This window comes from Ciconia boyciana, chromosome 4 (genome assembly GCF_034638445.1).
Source record: "Ciconia boyciana chromosome 4, ASM3463844v1, whole genome shotgun sequence".
Classification (NCBI taxonomy): Eukaryota; Metazoa; Chordata; class Aves; order Ciconiiformes; family Ciconiidae; genus Ciconia; species Ciconia boyciana.
Window position 1 is genome coordinate 71833339 of NC_132937.1, and position 22244 is coordinate 71855582.

The window sequence follows — 22244 nt, forward strand, 5'->3', positions numbered from 1 at the left end:
CGGTCGCGGCGCCGCGGGGCGCCGGTTCCTTTGTTCCCCCGCCGCGGGGGCTGAGCTAAGGCGGCGGAGGCCCCCGCCCCGGGCAGCCCCCAGGCGGCCTGCCCCGCCGCGACTAGACGAGGCGGGGCAGGTCCGCCAGGGCTCCGCCGACCCCGGCCGGGCTGGAGCCGGCCCGAGAGCCAGGGCGCGGCCCGGGCAGGGGCTGGGGAGGCGGGGCGAGGCCCCTCTCTCCCGCCGGAGCAGGGCCGGGGGGGGTGGGGGGCGGGGGGAGGAGCGCGGAGCCGTGTCCCCGCCAAGCGGCCCAGCTGCGGGCGGGGGCCTGGCGGCCGCGGCACTCACCCAGGTGAGGAGGCTTTCTCCGAGCTCGGCCCGCTCCAGGCTCTCCACGTTGAACATGGTGGGGCGCCGCCGAATGGGCTAACGGCCGCGGCCGGGTCGGTACCGTCGGCGCCCCCTCCCGCCCCGTCCCGTTCCGGGCCGGGCCGGGCTGCGGCGTCGACACGTCAGAGCGACCTGACAGGAACCGCCCGCGCGCGCCTGCGCCGTGCAGCCGCTGCGCGGGGGTGGAGGAGACGCGACGCGACGCGACGCGACGCGACGCTGGCGGGGGGCGGAGCCGCGGCCGGTGGAGAGCGTGGCGCGCGCCGGGAGCTGAGGTATCGCTGCGCGGGGCCGCGCCCCTCCCCCACGCCGCTGAGGAGGTGTTATAACCGGCGGGGGGCGGGGGGCGCGGGGCTGGCCTGTGGGGGCGTGAGCGGGGCTGTGGGCGTCCGCCACGTCGCTCGCGTCTGGCCCGGCCCGGCGGTGCTTAACCCCGCTGCTGGGGGTGGCAGCGAGTGGGGCCCGGCCCGGCCCGGCGCGGCGCGGCAGTGGCGAGGCGCGGACGCTGCAGGCCGCGGAGGCCCTTGTACGCCGCCGGACCCCCAAGGCCTGCCGGGGGGGGGGGCACAGGCCTCCGCGGGGGGCCACAGGCCTCCGCGGGGTCTGCCCCCTTCCCCCGGCTGTGCGTGCCCTCGGCTGTCGCCGCGCAGGCTGGTGGCGGGTCGGAGCTGGGTGCGGGGGGGGGGAGTGTCTGGCAGGGCGGGAGGGACGGGAAGGGACCTGCAGCAGCTCCCCGGCTGTGCCTGGTTTCAGGAGCGTGGGCTTGTGAGGACGCTGCACACACAGGCATTCTCTTGCCAGTAAGGAATATGGCTTGGCTTTTGGAGGGAGCAGCCTCTACAAGGTTTTCCTCTCTTCTTGGAGTGGGAAATGACATTAACTTCCTCTGAGCGAAATTCTACTGTAGTAAAAATTAATTAACAAAAAGTAAAAGTTACTTACTTTGCATTAGCTGTAGGTAATTCAGTTAATTTTTAATCTCGAAGACAAGGAGTGTGTTTCATGGTCAGAGTAGCTCTGTGTCCTTACTGCCCCAGCGAGACTAGCTTTCCATCATGCTGCAAAGGAACTGCCTGAAGAGTTCAAGAAACTCCTTCTCAGTAGGCAGCTGAATTTTGGCCCATCCAAAGTTTGCAATGAGAATGTTGGGCGTCATGATAAGCTGTACAGTTCCCTATCAGTTAGCAGCTGGCTAACATGTGTGACAACATGGAGTAGCAAGCACAGTGCACTGATAACAGCTGAGAGCTGGATAAACAACCAAGGAAGGAAGAGTTGCAGATCTAGTAGCTATCACTTTGTTCAAGTTTTCTCACAGGTCTTCAATTAAATAAGTTGGTAGCATGGACAAAATCTTGAGTGTTCCTTTATGTCAACCTGTTTTGAATTAAAGTGTATTGTAAAAGCTATGAAAATTCTCATGTTTTCCCAGTAAAGTACCTTTTCACTGATCTCATTGTATAACCTGCTGTTCTCATTTTTAAGTTATGAATCTGATCTCTCTTCATTTAAAGGTAGCTTTAACATCTGGTAATGAGTTAAAAAGTCTTAGAAAGCAGTGTACTCTGCACAACTATAACTTTCCATTCCAGGTTTTAATGTGTACTTCAAGCTATATGCTTGGTACTTTTGACAAACAATGCTTTCACAGGTATATTTCAGCGTTTAAGGTTTTCTGCCACATCTTTCTTTATGTACCCATTTCCCACTCTGCTTTGCCTATTGTCATGACATGTAGCTTATGTTTTGTATTTTGTTGATGCAAACAAATACAGAAATGCTTTTTGTCTTGCTGTCTATTTTAGATGTGAGGTTGTGTACGCAAGCATTGCTTTCTATGATAAAGAATTTTGGGGCACTTTTCTTAAGAGATTTAAAGTCTTTAGTTCAGTAAACGTTATTATAATTAATTGATATTATTTCCTTCCTGTCTGATCAGAAAAGTCAGATATCCAAACTGAAGGCATTGGCAGGCTTTTTCTCACGTTCCTATCTGCATATGAACTCAGTTCCACCATCTTTTTTTTAGAACTGTCTACCTTTCAGTATGTTTTAGTCTTGTAAAGCAGTGGAAGACTTTGTTGGGGATTGTTTTACACAGGTCATGCATCATCCAGACATATTCCAAATAGTAATGCTGTACAGACCATTGATTTTGTCTTTTTGCTTCAAACCATCAACATAGTTTCAGGCTCATGAGAAAAATGGTTGTAGACTTTTTGTTTTCCCAGTAGAATAGTGTATTAGCTTGGGATTATTTTCCCTTACAGAATTGCATCTGGAGTTTGCATCTGTAGTATTTTTAACTTGCAAAGCATGATTCCACCAGCAAAAGTAAAATACATACTTTCTTTTTTCTTTTTTCTCTTTAGGAAAAAATGTGCCTCAGAGACTACTGACCTCAGACCTTGCAGAGAACTGCTTTACCAGGCAAGTGCCTCAGTTGGTCAGTTCTTAAGGTATATTGAACAAAATTATTGTTTGCCTACTGAAATTGCCCTCTCCTCTATTTTGGCAAGGCTCTTCGGGCTTTTTGCTTTCTCTCTAGCAAAGAGCATGCATGCACATAAATGTAGTCAGCATAGTCCTGAAAGCAAAGGTGGTTTATGATGAAGAGGTAACTGAATATGATACAGCTGAGTTTGGCTATAATTTTGCTGTACCAGCTAAGCTGATTTGTGACTCCAAAGTTGCTGCTAACTCATAATAATGCTGTATTAACAGACTGCATGAAATCCTAGTAAGATATTCCAAGTCAGTTTTAATAACCTTCTCACAGAATGTATCTTCTCAATTTGTATGTGGCTATACTTGACTTTTTTTATTTCTCCTAGCAAATGTGCCCTTTGGGTGGTCTCCTCCTGATTTGTGAAATGTATGGCGATACTGAATACTAGAGATTGTTGTGTATGCTTTATTCAAATAAGACTATGCTCATGAAAATGAAAAGCTAATTTAATCCTGTTTCCTCAAAACCACTTTTTCTGAGTACACCATCATTTCCCTTATTTCTGTTTTATAATGTTATATACATCTACACCACTATTTCAAAGTCCAACTTGAGTACACTAAAGTATCTAAGTAAAATGTATCAGCTCAGGATTTAGCTGATTTAGGCTAGTAAACTCATGCTAGAGTCTTCAATGCTGTTTATACATTTACTGTTCGTCATGCATGCTTAATGCCTGCTGTTGCTGATGCTTTCTGAATGCAGTCTAGGCATACTTTTGAGCTCTTCATGAAGGACAGTAAAAATAACTGTAGGATCCAGTTTGCTGGGTCAAATCCATTCACGAAGTCCCATTCTTGACCACAGACAGTAGCCACAACCTGCTGCTACCCTGAAGTAGGAAGTAATTGGATAACTTCTGATGAGAGAGGTCTCAATTATTGCCCCACATTTAAGAACTTGTCTTTATTTTGGGAATTTATTCCTCTTTCTCCTAAATGAAAGAAAACCACTGAATTTATGCTTTAGATATTTCAATAGAAGCTAATATGCATGTAGGAGGTGGGTTACAGAATAAATATGCTCCATTTTAGTGTGCTTAAATTCATGAAAGTTGATTTCTGTTATCTAAAACAGGTCAATCTTACTAGAAACCTGTTGATACAAATGAAACCAATTTTTTTTGTTGTTCCTTTTACCATGGAAGAAAATTTTGAGGAGTTAAAGCCTTTTTGGTCTTAAAAAAAATGTGACTCATAGTATTTTACTAGTTGGAGAGGAATTATCTTATCCCAGAAAACACACAATCTCTACAAAGGAAGCAGCATTTTTAAGGAGGAGGGTAGTGCTTCTGCTAATAAAAGACAACAGGCAAAAGGTATTACAGGTTCTGACTTGCACCCTGGCCCACCACTATTGTGTTCATTTTATAATTTTTTTCAAGCACTGAGGGTGGTTGCCAGTACTGCATCACAAAGAAAATACCAAAATAAAAATGAAGTAAAAAAAAAAACCCAACACCCAACCCCATCCTTCTCATCCAGTTCACTCCCAGCCCGTCCCCGAAAGGACACATTGTTATCCAACGTATCTTTCAGATGTTGAGCAAATTGTACCATGCTCTCAAAGACAATAAAATGTTGCTCTTGTTACTAATTTGTATCTCACAGCAGTATTGCTTGTGTGTTATCTCATGGTTTACTTCTCAGATGTGAAGAGAGCCTCTTACTTCTTTTTCACTATGATTGTATATACCTTTGGTAGCAGGTCCTAAAAATGTCTGTGAGAGTATATTAGCATATGGTACTTCCCTGATAAACTTGGGAAAGCTCAGATCCTTCAGAAAACTATGGGGATATTCTGACTTTGGATAGCTAACAACAAGTGTTTAATATATCATGGCAAACACTGGATTGTTTTTCATTTCTTTATGGATCATGGCATGGGGCATTGTTCTGGCCGTGCTGTATGTTGCACATTGAAAGTCTTCACAATACTTTTCAAATCTGAAAAATGAAGAAATAATACAGCCGCACTAGTGTATGTCCTCATGCCCTCACGTTTCAATGTGATCTATATGAGTTTCCAAGAATAAAAGACATTGTAGTTGCAGTATTGCTTGTTATGGTTCTCCTTCTTTTGCATAAACCTGCATACCTTGTTCATACTTCACCATAGAGGGAGAAATGTAACTTCTAAGGCCTGCAGATTCTTATTTGAAATGTAAGTAAATTAGCATTGCTTTCTGTCAGTGACCACTCTCAGAAAAACTGAGAATAAACAAGGTGATTTTGTGTTCAGATGGTTAGTCTGTGATCATTTTTACAAACAAAACTGTGATTTTACAAATAGTAAATTCCATTCCTTTCTATTTCCAAGCATTTTGTGGACAATTCAGTTTGAGGTTGTTTACCTTCTGTGGCCATCAAGAATCCTAATGCAGATAAACCTGATGCCAGTCTAAGTACTGTGCTGCAAAGTCCAGCTGTAACTTAGCTAGCCCAAGTGGAATGGAGGAGTAACTCCTTGTCTCTTTTCCCCTCACTGGGCAGTTGTATTATTTTACTTCAAGCAAGTGCCAATAGTTTGAAGGTGAGATGAAACGAAACTAGAAATTAAGTTTTGGGCTCTTCTGTTGTTACTTTTAATGTAGGAAAAAGGCCCAACATTTTTGTCGGGTTTTTAAACTTTGCAACTGACACTTTTAACATTCTGACGTTGATTGTATATATTCCAATTTTGGTGTGAGTATTGTTAGATGTGGTTTGGTTTTCATCCCCTAATTGGAACACAGGGTGCAGTTATGCTTTCATTTAATAAAGCTATCCTTGTTAAATGGCTAAAGAGATAAAAAAATCTTAAGTATAACCAAAAGCCAGTCCTCAAAATTTAATCTATTTTCAATTACTGCCTTTTTTTTCCTGAAGTCATTCTATTAGTTTGGTACTTTTCTCAGCAAGCTAGTGTAGACAGGAATTAATCTGTTGTATAAAAGAATAGAGGCACAGCATTAAAAACATTCAAACCTTCCTTGTAATTACAAAAAGAAACAAGAAGTAGCATAAATCTACAGAGGAGAAAGAACAACTTTAAAATTAATGTTTGAAAAGCCTGTGGTGTAGAATGCTGATCTGAAAAGGATTATATGATGAAAAGGTTGATGAAATACTGTTATTTTTGCATAAAAAGACAAATGTAATGGATCAACATAAAAAAGGTTGAATTTAATACAAACCACATCAAGCTGCTGTTAAACGACATCAAATTATTACCGGTTATTATTTTAGGAGAGATTAGATGTCTGTGGTAAAGTCTGGTTCTAGAAGTCTTCTCTGACATACACTTACTTAGTCCTTGCCAATACTGGTTGTCTCTGAAAACTGAAGGGTCTTCATTACATCATTTAAGAATTGTCTCCTGTAGCCTGCTTATTAGTTGTACAACTGAAAGAGCACCACTGCTAAACACATGCACTCGGAGGCAAGATCCCTTAGCAGCTATTTTAGGACTGTTAGCTGGTCTACTACACATTCAAACCACTGCAGATGTGTTGTGGTTGCACCTGAAGAAACATGAACTGCAAGCTTACAGTTCTAGATATTTTGTTTGAAAATGTTCAAAACAGACTTGAGATCAGAAAATTCCTTCCTCCTTCAGTCAGACATTTTTCAAATAGTGTATTTTAGCAGTGTTCTCCTTGTAGCCATTGCTTTTTTTGCATGCTAACCAGAGATAAGGAGGAGATTGAGGCTTGAGGCGAGGCTTGAATGACTATTCTGAGAAAGTATGTATTGATCTTTTGAAGTGAAACCCTTCTGTTTGTACTTCCTCGTCTACACAGTTCATGTCAGCCTTCCTGTGCAATGGTCTCATTCAGAAAAAGTGCTAGAGGCAATGAGGGGAATATGCTCTGCACTTGTTGACTGTCCAGAAGCAGCAAGTAAGTTAAAACATGAACAACATCCGGTAGCCTGTCTTCTCTAGAATTTAGTAATAGAAACAGCTGGGAGAGAGACTGAGGCAGAGGTTCCACTCCCCTCCTCTATATATCTTGGCAGTAGTGACATGTAAGTGAAGACAAAGTGTTTGAGGGAGTAGCATTTTATGTAGCCAGAAACACTGTGCAGGAATTTCTTTTGGACACTAAGTTTGTGTGAAAATGGTTATTTGGAAAGTCATATGTTGTAAGTGAAGGGGTGAAGTAGATGCAAGTAACTGGAATTATGTGCAGGTAGGAAGAGAAGGTGAGGATCTGTGTGTCTTATATTCTCCTGCTAACCTTGGCACCACAGTTTGGTATTTCAAGAAGAATGCATGAGCAGAAATGAAGGCAAGCAGATGTAATGAGTGCTATTAATGGTAGGCAGGTAAGGATTAAGAGTGTTGTTGCAAGGAACTTGCAGAGAAGGAGAGAGAGCTCTAGAGTGGATGTCTTGAAGGTTCTTCAGGGAAACTGAGTTAACTTTGTGTGATACTGACAATTCATGTGTTGGTTTCAGAGTGCACCAAGCAAGCAGTGACACAGGAAGCCTTTCAGGTGTCAGTGTGAGAAACACTTGCCTTCATCATAAAGGTGCAGTTAAACCATCTGTATGTCTGCCACAGTGTCTATTTCTGAAAAAAAGTGCGTAACATTTAATGGGATGTAGTGGTTATTAGCATGTTGGTCTAATCTAACAGAGCTGATGCAGGATAATGGAGGAATCATCACATACCAGTTCCTTGCCATTTATTTACTTCTCGTTTTGTACTGAGTGGTCAACCCAGAAATGACAGTGTGACACAGTAGAAATTAGTGGACTGATGATGGTACTTAAGGAGAGAAAACATAGGAGTTGAAGGTACAAGCACACTGCCTGAGACACAGTTGTGGAAAATGAGCATCCCAGAATGATACATTGTAAGAGAGAGAAGCTTCTTCAGGATTGAATATGCAAAGAAATAAAGTGTACAGGTTGGGAGTGTTGAGCTGGGGAGGAATCACAGCACACCTACCAGTCCAGATCCTCAGCACCAAGGAACTGCTGCTCAGAAAACTTCCACAACACCTTAGTGTCATGGCTTTTACTATACCAATATAATTGTGTAACAAGCTACACAGACAAATGCTATAACTCCTTGTGTAGGCTCTTGTTCCTATGTAGGACCTTTCCACAAAGAGCTGGTCTTTCATTCATTAGTATATATGAAACCTGTGTCAATATTGGCCTACTTTAAACATGACTCTTGATGAGTCACTGATGTTCCACCTTTGGGAAAAGTTACTCTTTCCAAATATTAATTGACATTTCACTAGACTATCACACAGGTACTTGTGGAAAGCTGTAATTGGCAAAAATTATGACTATGGTTACAGAAATAATAGTTCAGTTTGGCACACTTAGGATAACTTAGTTTATTGTTTCACTTCATTATGCTTCATTATTTCATTTTGTTTTTCACAGTGGAAGCTCAAAAATACAACAACAGTTAAAGGAATCTATGCTTCGTTCTCCATGAGTTTTCTCTGCTCTTATGGTACTTAATTATACCACCTACCCTTTTTTTACAATAATGCTAGAATATACCAGCTTCTCTTGCATTGCTGCTACAGAGGGCAGCTCCTGCAAATGTAAGGAAGCTTGGAAAAAGCTCCAGAACTCGAACAAGAAAAGATCTGGAGGGTGAGAGTAGCTACCTTATGCAAAAGATGACACTTTTGTATTAGCAGTAGACCGGAATATTGAAATCCTGCCAGGGTAGTCATCACAGGTATGCACTAAAATCCTGATGACTTGTATTCCATTTCAGTTTTGCAGTTAATTCAGGGCCAGGCAGTGTCTGGTGATGTTTGCTAGACAGCAAGGTTCAAATTAAAACATGACACATGAGCTATGAAGTGGAGAGAAACACTGATGAAAGCTGGCAAGCTTAAGGCACACGCACTGGACTAGGAAGTAAAGTAAATGATACCAGTCTTACCTGATCTCATAAACTGGTGCTGAGATTTTCTGTCAGCTGTGTAGGAAAAATACTTTAATTGTGTATGGACACAGCTTCAATATGACTTTTTTTGTAATTTGCCAGAGTTAGCTTTGCTCTCCTGGTTTCATAACATTCACAGCTGTAGTTCATTTCACTTCCTGATTGCAACAGGAGTGATTTATCAGTGTGTTGGAAACTATTTTATTTTGCTTGTCTCCAGCTGTAGGTTAACACTGTAGGGTAATAAATGTTAGTGTTGGCAAGTCATTCTGATTGTTGTGTATGTTAAATCAATATAAAACAAATGACTCTAACTACGGAAGCCTGATAATACTCTTTTACTTTCAAGTTTTTCCCATGTTTCCAGCTGAAAGATGGTAATGCATAGAAAAGACAAATAAAACACAAAGTGCATCAGGTGATTCCTGTGTATCTGAATGGGCATTTAACACTCTAAAAACGGCTAAACCCCAAATGTCCTTGTTTCTTTCTTCACATAAGTGGTGAAAATTAGGTTTCTAAAAAGTTGCATTGTCTCAGCCTAGCAGCAATGATGTGTTGTGTAATAGCTAAAATTCTTGATAATGCAGAGTCATTATACTTTTTATAAATGAACTGCCCTTAGAATATGTCTGATTCAGCAATGCCCTATTCCTAGGCAAGTTATCTGGTAAAGATGCCCAGGTAAAGTATCTGACTGATGTTTTTTTTTAAAAAATCTTTAGATCACAACACAGTCATTTAAGACTTGTTTGCTACCATGCAAGACAAATGTTTTGCAGACCTCTGCAGCAAGCTCAGTGTTTGGTAAAAATGCATCTGATCCCTCTTCTTTACCATTTTTTTCCCCAGCAATGACTAATCTCTTGCTTCAGGAATTTATTGTGTTATGTGTATGAATAGATGCATATACATATTATTTGTATCTGTGTTTAAAATGTATGTGTGAGCGTGTGTGTTTTAATATATACATGTATGTGTATGTATATATTTCTTTTTACATTTTAGAGCTGTGATGGCCAGTCACCAAGCAGAAGTTCAGAGTTTGAAGCTAGATAATGATTCAGTTATAGAAGGAATAAGTGACCAGGTACTGGTGGCAGTTGTGCTCAGTTTCACTTTCATTGCTGCTCTGGTATATACGCTTTTAAGGTGAGAATATGTTGACAGGACTTAATCTACATACCTGCATTTGTAAAGTTCTAACTTTGTCAACAAATTTTTGCATTGGTATACAAAACAGCTGTGATTTTGTGACATTAAGGAAATGATTGTTTGATCACTTACTCTGTTTAACTAATTGCTTGGCAGAGTTTCATAGTTAAATTCACAGTTAGAATGAAATTATGCATTTCTCAAAAGTGAAGTTTAACTATTCTTTATCTTCACATGGTCAAGCTGGATAATGTTCATCATTCCTTAAGACTGAAAATGGCTGAATTCACAGTCTATATGGCTGGTGTGTCATATTTGGTTACAACATACAGATTTGTCAATAATGACTCCATAATTAAGATTGGAAATAATCCTCCAATGTATGTTCTAGTTGCAGTCTCCTTCAAAAAAAAAAGAAAAAACAAACAAAAAACTTCAAACCTGAATAAATTGACTGATTTGTTTATAAATGAATATGCTGGAAAACAATGGACTTTAATATGCTTTCTATAAAGCAAAATGTTACGTTCATAATTCAGTAACTTTAATGGTCAAGTAATCAAAGCTTATTTTTCATTTCAGAGTTTTTCCTTGCAACCTAACAAATATCTTAGCCTATGTGTTTAGGTAACAGAAGCTTCAGATTGGCACTTTTTTTTATGGATGTCTGTAGACTTCTGAACACAGAAGCGTTTTAACAACTAAGAGAACTCAATTTTAGTGACACATTGGCATTGTGGAATTTACTGAGGAGGATCTGTTCATATGAGAAGTATTAGCGGGGTAGGAGGTATGTGAGAGCAAGGTACAAAAGAAACCAGAAGTGGGAAGGCTTGGTTGGATGGCAAGGCAGTGCTGCTGTTCAGGACCAGGAGATAGCAAAGGAATCTAAGAGAAACGTATGCGCTTCACCTTGCTTTTCTTTCCAAGGCTGTTTCAGTTACTCAGATAGCTTCAAGAGTGCCTCTTTTCCCTCTGCTCTCTTACGCTTTCTCTAGCCCTTATATTGACACTTTTAGCATTTGTGACTTGAATTTTAAGTGTTTAGTTTAAAAGTAAATATTTTATTTTTGAACTTCATAAAGGAAAGTAAGTTAGAAACATAAAAAAGTGAGTGGAACAAGGGTTAGCAGTGGGCAAGAGTAGTGGGAGTTCACTCAGCATTGGCTTTCAGGGACATGAGACATTAATGATGAAGGGTTACTTGGGGAAGGAGAAAAGGGCTAGTTACTAGCTACCTCTGTAGTGTAATTAGCTAAGTAAAAAGTTTGTCTGTTGATCCTGTTACATGCCCTGATGGTTTATCTTCTGGAGGGGCAAACAAACTCAGACACAAAGCTTCCATACTTTGGAAGTCTTGAAGCTTGTTTACTTCTGCATTGTATGACTGGCTACTGGAAGTCCTAGCAGCATCCTCTTAGCTCTCCACAGTGCCTTCTGGTACCTTCTGAAATTGTCTGTATTCAGCAGCATTTTTCCTCTACCTCCTTTGTATTGTCTCCATCAAAATCTGCATAGTATGGTAGAAAATCTGTACAGTACAACAAGTATAGTAATTCTTATTTATTTAGCACTGAAGGGGGAGTGGGGGAGAAAAGGAGTATTTTCGTTTTCTTCTGTAGTTATCTTAGACAATACAGTGGTCTATGTGTTCCTTATACTGTGTCCATTTTACCCCAGTCTCTTTGCCACCCGTACTTCTGTATGCAACACCTGAAATACTTAAGTTGGGCAGGAACAGGTCCTGGGTGAGAGTACATGAAAGAAAGCTTAGGGTAATGAATAAGGTTGCAGGAACTGAATAAAAAGGGAAAGTAGGCAGCAAGGAGTGTACGTTGCAGAAGATTTTAGGGGGCAGACATGGAATATGGAAAGAAATGTTAAGGGATATGGTTGCTGTACTTCTTTCCAGCAGGGAGAACTCAATGAAGCATCGCATCAGGGCATGAGCTGAAGGTCTCTGTGCTTTTGGTGGAGAAACTTATTAGCAGTAATTAACATATATACCAAGTTGCAGATGTTTAGTTCAGTCACTATAAGATACTTTTGCAAAGCCTGTACGTCTTTGAGTTATAAATTTTGATAAAATGCAGCCAGATTTTTTCCATCATCTTTTAAACTTGTGAGTAGGTTGTCACATTACAAATGAGACTGTGAAAATTTAGTTTATCGGACAAATTAAAGGGAGCCTGATCCTCCAGTGTTTTGTATCAGGTTCCCTACTTGTCCCACATGACTTACCTAACCCTTGTTTATGAACCTGCAGGTTTAGATCTTTTCTCTCATTTTTGTATCCCATCATATAGTTTGGTTATAAGATCGAGTCAGTATTTTCAGAAGTGAGATCTTAATCCTTGAACATCATTGCCCAGTCCCCATATAAACTGTCCATCACTCTCACTGTGTGAGACTGCACGCTGAATGAGTAGGCAGCCTTCCCCCTTCTGGTAATAATAATTTGGTGGGGCCCTTTGTGATACATAGTACAATCTTTCCATGTCATGGGACTTTTTTCCTCAAGTTATGGAGTGCTAACACTCAGAAATAGGGAAATTAAAAGACTCTGCATCTAACTTTCTTTCTTTCTGACTTGTCTTTGATAATGCTTTTAATTACGTAGCACCATACTGGTTTTAATTTATTTCATTTATTTTCTCACACTAATCGCATGACAGAAGTTATGAATTGGATACGTCTTGAGCTCTGCCTGTCCCCTCCTGGACATTGTGCAGTGTTCTCCTACCTCAGCATCTTATGCATAAGTGACAGGTGTTGTACATACTGTACCTCTACAGCTCTACAAATACTCTAATGTATTCAGCATAGTATGTGATACCAGAGTAAAGTCATATAAATGAAGTATTTGTACAAGGATGATATGCAAATATTGCCCAGGTAACTTTACCATGTCCACTTTTTAAATCTGAGCTCTTAAGATTCTTCTTTGCTTAGTATAACTTTTCACTGCATAACTCTTTAGCAGCAAATTTGCAATTAGTTGTTCATGAAGGAATCAGAATAAACTGGCTTATAATTAACACCTTCCACTTGTGTGTGATTTGAATTGAATTTCAATATATATCAATGTTCTGGCAAACTGAAGGTGCAAAATATGCTCATTTGTAGCATGTAAACAGGAAAATACTTCTACACATACAACATGAATGACAGACAACATCCACAAAATCTGACTCATGGAGACCCAGGGTGGGCACGAAAGGTTTTAACATAAGCTTCCCATCATATAACTTTCACATATGTCACCCACATTAGTGTTAAATAAATTTACTTTTTACAGATAACCATGTAATTATTAGTATGAAAAATATGGGGTTTGTCTGTTCCTCTTTGAAGAAGGAATGAAGGAGACAAAATGTTAAAGATAGCAGTAATGCAGTATTATGATTGCTTACATCAAATGAAGGACAATATTGCAGAAGCTCTTAGAGCCATTGAGGAAATCATGTAAATAGAACTGCAACCAGAAAATGTCCTAAAAATTCAGCCAGTCCAGCCCTCAGCTCTGACAGAGGATCAGCTTGCCTAGATCATCCCTGGAGCAGTGCAACCTGTATTTTGATTTAAATTTTAGTGAAAGATAGATCACAATACCCTGAGGTAACCTTTTCTGATTTTGTACACTTAATGGTTGGAAATGTTTTTCCATCAACCTTAGATAACTGTGGGAATTAATTGCTCATATTTATAGAATGAAAGCCTTATCCTGTCCCCTTTTGTCTCCATGAGCAGTCTTCTATATGAACTGACATTTCTTCACTCTTTCTCTAATGTTTAAAAAATGTGGGCAGTAGTTCTTATTCTCTTCTGCACTTCCTCCAACTTCTCTACGTGTTTTTATGCATTTAGCCCAAAATGGAAAACAGAATCCAGCTGAGACCCCAACAGTGCTGAGCAGAATGTATCACCAGTGAAATCCATGTGAATAAATAAAGCATGAAAATTCAGTTTTGAATATGATGCTGTTGCCTTATATTTATTGTAACTCAACACCTCTTAATGTTGTCAGCATCATTCTTAATTCCAATTCTGTTCCCATTGTGCTTTTGAATTTCAAACTTGTAATATATACAGCCTCCCTTCTTTAGTGAGTCCCTTCCCTATGATTCCCCTTGGCATCTCTAACCTGTAGTTTTGTTGCCCGTAGAGTCTTTCTTTTTAAAGAGTGATCTAAAAAGAGTGATTTCTTTTTATATCTAGTCTGCTGATAGTTACATAAATTCAACATTCTAAATCTAAGAGTTTGCCTGCCCCTTCTTACGTAAATGTTATGTCTTAATCTTTCATGTAGCAGATAAAATTGAAATAATTAGGATATTTCAACTCTATAACTTAGGCAGTGAGTGAAAAAAATAAGAAATTTACAAGTAGGTCAACAATACAAAAACTAGCAGTGGAGATAAAAATTAAAAATATTTCTGCATGATGAATATAAGAGCTTTCAAGCAACTTGATTTTTTTGCAGGTTAATAGCTTAATTTTGTTTCAGATGAAAATCTAGTTTTAACATGATTTAATGGTTGATTATGGAGTCTCTCTGAAAAATCTTGCTGCTGTACAGCTTTAAATGTGCAGAGTAACTTTAGGATCTAGAATAAATGTCCTGTTTCCTTAATTATTTGTGTACTTCCTTTAAAATCCTTTATAGCAGGAAAGAATTATTTTTTGCCCTTTGTTCAAGTTTCTTTTTTTTCAATCGGTTATTTTTCAGTGTTGGGTCACAGTGTTCCGTTTTTCTTATTGCTTATATTTCCTTTCACAGAAATGAACATCAGAACATACACCCAGAAAATCAAGAGCTAGTGCGAGCTCTTCGTCAGCAGCTTCAAACTGAGCAGGTGCTGCGCTAAGTGTTGGCATCATTCGACTATGTGGTTTGGGGTAGTGTAGACTTCTCTGAAGTTCTGGAAGAAGCTGGTCTTGAAAGTTGGTAGTGTAGACTTTTCTGAGGTTCTGGAAGAAGCTGGTCTTTAAAGTTACGAAAGCTCACTTACTGTACAGAGGCATCCTTGAAATTTATCAAGTAATGAGATAACTGAGGCTTTTTTAATGGATAAATTAAATAATTAAGATTAAATACTTGGCTGGTTCTTTCAAACAAGTTTTTGCCACAAGGTGGAGTATGTTAGATTATGTTGCGTGCTTCCTGCAATGTTCCTGGGAACTTAGTGGTAAAGGAAAGGAAATCTGGAGTACCGCTTGCTGCCACAGGATACGGGTTAGATGTTTAGACTGATAAACTGTGTGTAGCAGAACAATGGCACAGCAACAAGAGCCAGGCAACAAAAATTGACAGAGAGAAACTTTTTACCGAAGCGTTTAGTGACAGGACAAGGGGCAATGGTTTTAAACTGAAAGAGGTTAGGTTTAGGTGGGACATAAGGAAGAAATTTTTTACAATGAGGGTGGTGAGACACTGGGACAGGTTGCCCAGAGAAGTTTTGGATGCCCCATCCCTGGAAGTGTTCAAGATCAGGTTGGGTAGGGCTTCGAACAACCTGATCTAGTGACAGATGTCCCTGTCTATGGCAGCAGAGTTGGACTACATGATCTTTAAGGGTCCTTCCAACCCAAACCATTCTATGGTTGTATGATTGCATCCAGTTTTAACATGTAGAGGTGAGGATGGGCGAGTCTAGGCCAGGAACTGGAAATTGCTGAGGCCCAGCCCTAGAGTGAAAAGCCATACTTTTGGAGAGTATTAACAAAAGTCTTTCATCATAATACTTCTTGAAATAATGACAGATTTTTAACTAAAGTGCATATTTATGTGGAAGACAAATATGGCAAAATGGGGAGAAGAACCATTTAATGGCAGTGACATACACAAGCTGATGTCTATGCTTGGGCTTGGGAACACTTAATACTGCAACTGGTAAGCAATGCAGTTCAGTTACCTGGCTCTAGACAGAGCTACTTAGGATAATGAAGTAACAGTCTAGATCTGAGTTGTTATTCGTGCTTCAGCATGTCTAACCTAACTTAGTGTGAAGGCCCAAGGAGGTTCTTTCTTTGCGGTTTTTAACTGGATTGAAGCACATACGTATATAACAGATGAAGGGAAAATAATGGGCTTGTCACAAGAAGAACTTGCTTAGTGAATAAGTTTTTGCATTTAAGTATGCTTGATTTTTGAATTTAAATATATGTCTCTTTCATTTCACATAGTTTTGCATTTGACTGTCTGACTTCTAGTAAATGAACACTGAATTTATTATTATTTTTTTAAACTCAGTAGACTTATATATAAATAGTATCTCTAACACTTTGCATTTCTCTTCTGTTCCAGCAGGATGCTTCTGCTGGTGATAGACATCGCTTCTATACAGATATGTCCTGTCCAGTCTGTTTGCAACAGGCTACATTTCCTATAGAAACAAACTGTGGACATCTCTTCTGTGGTAAGCAAGAAAAATCTCAAGCCCCAAAGATAAAACCAGAACAGAAATACAAACATTTGGCACTAGTACAGCCACTCTAATGCAAAGCTTTGTTTGATTTTAACTGCTTATCTTCTAGTTGCATTAGAAATAATTTTTATATAAATTGTTGAGAAAATACGTTTGTGAATGTCACTTTGAAAGTGTGCTGCATTTTTTTCTATCAGGATTGAAACTGCGGTTAATTTAAAAATGTCAAGGACAGAGTATAATTTATTTCCAGTTAGTAAAAAACTGAAGAGGCTGAAAAACACTCGGAAATGAACCATTTAAAAAAACTGGTTTAGAAAGAGTAAAAAATTCTGCTTGGTATTATCTTTATCTCAGAGTGAGGTTTTTTTTCTTGGAAGTGCTGAAGAATTAAGGCTAAGTTCACAATGCTTAAAGTGTTTGCCTTTTTTTTTTCTTTTGAGGCTCAGCTATTCAAATTTACATATAAATGCGATGTGTAGCATTTTGCTTCCTCTCCTTCAGGTTGCCAGTAAGATTCTTTCACTGCATTCATCTAGTTTTATGGCGTATATAGTACATACCATGTCTAGTCGTTTAAAAGAAAAAAATTACAAATTTGGAAAACAGTTAAGTACTCAGATTTTTATATATTCCTTCATCTGTTGAAACTCTGATAATAAAGCCGGGGTTTGGGGATAAATTTTACATCTCTTGATACTTTTGTGACTTCTAAATTTTAAACTGGTAAAATTTGTAATTATTTGCTTCTTCAGCTAATGATTAAGAAGGTTTTTTTGTCTTTTCAGGAAATAATACCTTAAAATTAATGATGCAGTTGAACCTATTCAGGATTTTTCTCATTAATAGCATTGAATTTGAACGCATTGGGTCTTGGTATCTTCAGTGAATGCTGTATACAAAATTACACCTGAAAAGATAGATTTAACCTAACTGCTTGTACACTTCTGTTGTTTTCCTTGGTGTGTAACACTATTTCATGCAATGGGTGTTCCAGCTTCCGAGTTTAACTATCTGTAATTTACCTTCATCAGGTTCCTGCATTATTGCCTACTGGAGGTATGGCTCATGGCTTGGTGCCATTCGTTGTCCAATCTGCAGACAAACGGTAATATTTTAAGTAATCACAGACCTGATAGTTTGGCTATCTAGTATAGCTTACCAAAAAAGCACTTACATGTGAACTGCAATAGTGAGACTGACAGAAGAAGGAGTCTGAAAAGCAAAAAGAACATGGATATGTCACACATAGATGGTGGACATTAAGTTTTTTTGAACTTTTTGTTTTGCCAAATGGCTCAAAAAATACAAATTGTTCCTGCAACTCAAATTTAAGTGAACAGCACTGAGAACTCAGCCATTTTTCTGTAAAGGAGTATATGAAAAGAGAAAATTGTAAGATCTTAACTATGATTCTTCCGTGCTTTCTGTTTGGGATGTTATATAACTTCTTTACCAGAACTTGCATCTGAAAGACCTGGCTGTTGTGGAAGACTGCCAGTAGGCAGTATACTACTGATTTCTGAGAAGTACCCTCTCCCTTCCTTCTCTCCCTGCCAAAAAAACCTATCCATGTCAATTTCTTATTTTGTACCTATTTTTAGTTTGTATGTATTATTAATTTGCGCTTTGTAGAGCAAGCATTAACTTACTTCCTACGCAACTTACTTACATTGTCAGTTTGAAATATGTGCCTGCAACTCATTAACACTTAGGATCTCTGAGTCTTATAATGTATGTTTTAACAAAAGTACATCTTTATTTTAACAGTGCACAAACTACAGAGCTAGTAACTTCTGATGAATTATATAACATGCTTCACACCCTTGCCATACATTATATCCTGCTTTGATTGTGTGTATCAGCAGGACAGATGACTGTAGGAAGACAGAGGAAGGAAAGAAAAATATGTATGACTAGAGGAAGAATGAATAGGTTTAGAGTGTAGCCAGTGAGGAGAGAGAGACAAAAAATAAAGGTGAGGAAGATTAAAAAGGGGAAAATAAGTGACTTTTTTAGTGTCTCTCCTTACATAGATATTCTTCTACCTTCCTCTGAGTAACAGGTAAATTGGGTGGTACTGCTTACATGGTTATGCATTCATTCTCACCCTGTGATGTAAGAAAAGTGAGTTATACATGAGGAATGGAAGTATGTACACATGAACAACATGAGTCATACAAAAGGTTTGTGGCAGGGCTGAGTTGAATGTAGATCTGCTAGTGCTGTCATTTGCTAAACGTGACTGCTGCACAGATATAAGATATATATTTAGTGGCCAGGTACAGAGGGAGCTTTTCAAGACTGTAATAATTTAAAGTGCTATGTATTTTCTGTTTCCTATGATAATCTGCATTTTATACCTGAACCATTTTATACCTTCCAAATACAAGTCTTCAGTTTTCAGAAGCTCCTATACAGAAAGATAACATAAGATACACATTAATATGACCTTCCCTATTTTTCTATGTTTGCATGAAAGTTAACCCAAGAACATAGCAGAATTCTCTGTGCTTACAAAAAAGCTGAAGGTTAATGTCTTTTTCTGTTAATTTATTATTCTGTATTATTCTCCTTGGTCTTGGTATGAATGACCATATGGAAAAGTATGAGTTTTGCTGCTTGCCTGCTGAAATGCAAGGCCATTCTAAAGATGGAAGGAGAATGGCCCTATTGGTTGCTTTATTTGATTTTCAGTTTAAGAAACAAAACTGGATTAATTTGGTAAATTAACTTTCTTCTCCAAATCATCTGTCCCACTTCTGAAACATAAACCATTTAGGTGTTTAGAAAAGTTTCCTGGAAGCCTCTCTTAGAAAGAGGGTTCTTATGCTTGTTTTTAACAGTCTTTTAAAAAATTAATATTCTGTAAAGAGTGATAAGCAATGAATTTGTTAAAACTTAGCAGCAGTATCCATGTTAGTAGTTTTCCTTTTATTTTGCTACTAAATATTCAACTAAAAGTTTGTTCTATGTAGTTAACTGAAGATTACTGTTTTCATTTGTGGTTCACAATGCCTGTGTTTAAGACAGTTGCACATGTAACAAAATCTCCCTGCTGTGTCTAGGTAACTTTGTTTTTACCACTCTTTGGTGAAGATCAGCAGGATGCAACCCAAGTACTTCAAGATGTTAATGATTACAATCGGAGATTCTCAGGACAGCCCAGATCTGTAAGTTTTGGGTAAATTTGGGTGGAAGTCAGTGATTTTAGGGCAGATTAACGGCATTTTTTGTGGGTTTTTGGTTTTTTTCCTTCCCCCCCCGCCCCCCAGGATATGAATTTTCTTTTCATGATGTTTAGGGACTATGCAAGTTTTCCTTAGGAAATTCATGTTTATGTAGTTAGGGCAAACCCACGACCTTGAAAATATTTATGTGCAATTTGTGGAAATGTATGGAAACGCATTTTTGTTGTGAGTAAGAACTGCTAATATGGCTTCAGTTCCTTATTAATGTGTTAAGCTCTTTTTAAATTATGACTCATTAATTTGAAAGGATTAATAATTAGTCAGTAAAAATACTTAATGAAATACATGACATACAAGGAAGAATGTTCACTTGATTGATCTCTTTACATTGATTATAAGAATCTGAAGTTCTACTCTGTGCCTTTCTTCCTCAGATTTCAAGCTATATGCTGTCTTGATTTTTTGTTTTCCTCCTAGATTGTATTACAGTCTTTATTCTGCTCTCTGAGTGAAGAAAACAGGATTTTTTTGATAAATAGCTAAAAGAGAGGGTTGAAGTTCTATGAACTTTAGAAAGTCAGCCTTGTGATCCTGTCTTCTATGTGCATGCTCTGATTCACAAGGTGAAATTCACCTTCCCTGCTTGTCTTCATCTGTTCATGGATTTGGATATAGTAACAAAACATTAGCAAGAAAAATGTACAGTTCAAAGAGACAAAAGAGGTGTGAGATGGGAATTTTTTTTTTTCATGTTCTAAACCACAAAACAGTTATGCTTTTGATCCAGAATAGATTGGAACTACCTTTCAGGCTCCATTGCACCTCTTTGTAGGCTCTGTGTCTAGTCCCCAATAACCTGTCTGACGTCATGCCAGAAGTCTGCATTAAAGCCATAATCAGACTAGATAAATTGTCTTTGATTTATACATGGTGTATGGTCTTAACCACATGCAAAATTCCTTTCTAGAGAACTTTTTCAGCTTTGGTAATAACTCATTTTAATGTCATGGCTCTGTGTAGAAACTGTGTACAGTAGAAAAGGAACCAGTATCAAAAAAATTCCAAAGTTCCCCCCTCCCTACGTCTCACAACAAAAAGCTGAATATTTTCTACTGAGCAGTCCCTCAGTAAGATGACAGAATCATAGTAGAAAAATGGAAAGGAGCCAGAGATGGATTCAGTTAAACGTTCTTTAGTTTACTTTGAAGCTTGATCCATCCTTTGGAAAGTTATATGAATCACTGGTTATATGCCACGGGAGGAGGTGGTGTGTTCCTGAAGAACCTCAATCTATTCTACTTCACCTATTGTTTTTTTTTCTCGCAATCCCCAGTTGTCTGCCATTCTGATCAATATTTCACTCCAGTTAATGTGTTTGCTATTTCTCACTTTCTCAGTCATTTGTTTTACTCTAGTAGTCACTACTTTTCCTTCTTAATAGATGCCAGTGTATTTTGTAGTGAGTTAAATGTATGTTTTACAGTATAGAATAACACAGTTCGACTGTTTCTTGAAAACATATATATTCTAAATCTAACTTTTTACTCAGCAAAACTAAATCCAGGAAGTCTTGTCTTACTGTTATTTGTTTTAATTCTTATAAACTAACAGCTTCTAAAGCTGTAATGTAGTAATAGAAACTTCAGATTAAAAAAAGATCCATTTAGCATGGGCCTGTTGCTAAAGCAAAATACTAACTTTTGGTTTCTTTCTTCATAGATTATGGAAAGAATTATGGATCTGCCCACTTTACTGCGGCATGCTTTCAGGGAGATGTTTTCTGTTGGGGGCCTCTTCTGGATGTTTCGCATCAGAATATTCCTCTGCTTGCTTGGAGCCTTGCTCTACCTGGCTTCACCTCTGGATTTTCTTCCTGAAGCCCTCTTTGGAATTCTGGGGTTCTTGGATGATTTCTTTGTCATTTTTCTTCTGCTGATATATATCTCTATCATGTACCGAGAAGTGGTAACACAGCGGCTGAATAGATGAAACAGATGAAAATGACCCAAATGCAGAGGTGGTTGTGGAATGTTTTAAAAAGAGAACTGTAACATAAGTATGATATAGCAAGGCACCTGTGTACAGTTTCAGTAGTTACAATTTCATAGCTGGTCATCTTATACAAATATGAAGGGTTAGTATGTGGTGATGCTTAACTGGAATCTTTAATTTGTGTATTACATACACTTCATAAGGATGAGTTTAGTTTTATAATGTAATAAACTACCTTAATCTACTTCCACCTGATGAACAACTGTATGTAATCAAAGCAGAAAACACCTTTTTTGGTGTGTGGTTTGTGAAAAAGGAGTTCTAGTAAAGGGCTTCTAACAAAAAATCCATTTGGGTAATCTAGACATGTATAAGGAAATTCAGAAATTCTTCACAGTACAGTTATCACGGCTAAATCGTTTAATGTCTCCCTGTTGTGGGCTAGAGTTTTTTAAAACAAAAGTAGCTTTGTGTGTCTCTGTGGAAGAAGAAAGCCAATGACCGCATTACAATTATCACCCTGCAGTTTGCTGTTGTCCACATGCTTCACAAAAACAAGGAGAACACCTCAGTATTGCTTGAACTGCACCATGTACGGTTGCATGCAATTCGTAAAATTTTATTTTTATATTTGGGAATAGACACCCAGAATCTGATCTAGATAGAGAAACCAATATTATGCAC

The 22244-nt window shown here is 38.9% G+C and overlaps 2 protein-coding genes across 21 annotated transcripts in view; one reads left to right on the forward strand and one right to left on the reverse strand.

Annotated features, from left to right (window-relative positions):
- HOOK3 (hook microtubule tethering protein 3) overlaps positions 1 to 564 on the reverse strand; it is a 98184-nt gene extending 97620 nt beyond the window's left edge. The window contains exon 1 of one of the 3 annotated variants that reach the window (XM_072859955.1): positions 340 to 564. In XM_072859955.1, the coding sequence (XP_072716056.1) occupies positions 340 to 396 (57 nt within the window). In that variant the 5' untranslated portion in view covers positions 397 to 564. The remainder of the gene's footprint in view (positions 1 to 339) is intronic. The other 2 variants (XM_072859953.1, XM_072859954.1) reach the window with 2 other exon arrangements.
- On the forward strand, positions 545 to 21805 carry RNF170 (ring finger protein 170). Of its 18 annotated transcripts, XM_072859961.1 has the most exons (11): positions 616 to 656; positions 2754 to 2811; positions 6672 to 6770; positions 7330 to 7403; positions 8275 to 8347; positions 9803 to 9946; positions 14730 to 14805; positions 16257 to 16368; positions 17412 to 17485; positions 19446 to 19550; positions 21288 to 21805. In XM_072859961.1, exons 6-11 carry the CDS (start codon positions 9810 to 9812, stop codon positions 21555 to 21557), a joined length of 774 nt encoding a protein of 257 aa, XP_072716062.1. In that variant the 5' UTR covers positions 616 to 656; positions 2754 to 2811; positions 6672 to 6770; positions 7330 to 7403; positions 8275 to 8347; positions 9803 to 9809; the 3' UTR covers positions 21558 to 21805. The 18 variants fall into 18 exon arrangements, with proteins under 18 accessions (XP_072716072.1, XP_072716078.1, XP_072716076.1 ...); XM_072859964.1 differs by lacking the exon at positions 8275 to 8347; XM_072859963.1 differs by lacking the exon at positions 6672 to 6770 and having other exon boundaries at positions 622 to 656.
- The last annotated feature ends 439 nt before the right edge of the window (positions 21806 to 22244 follow it).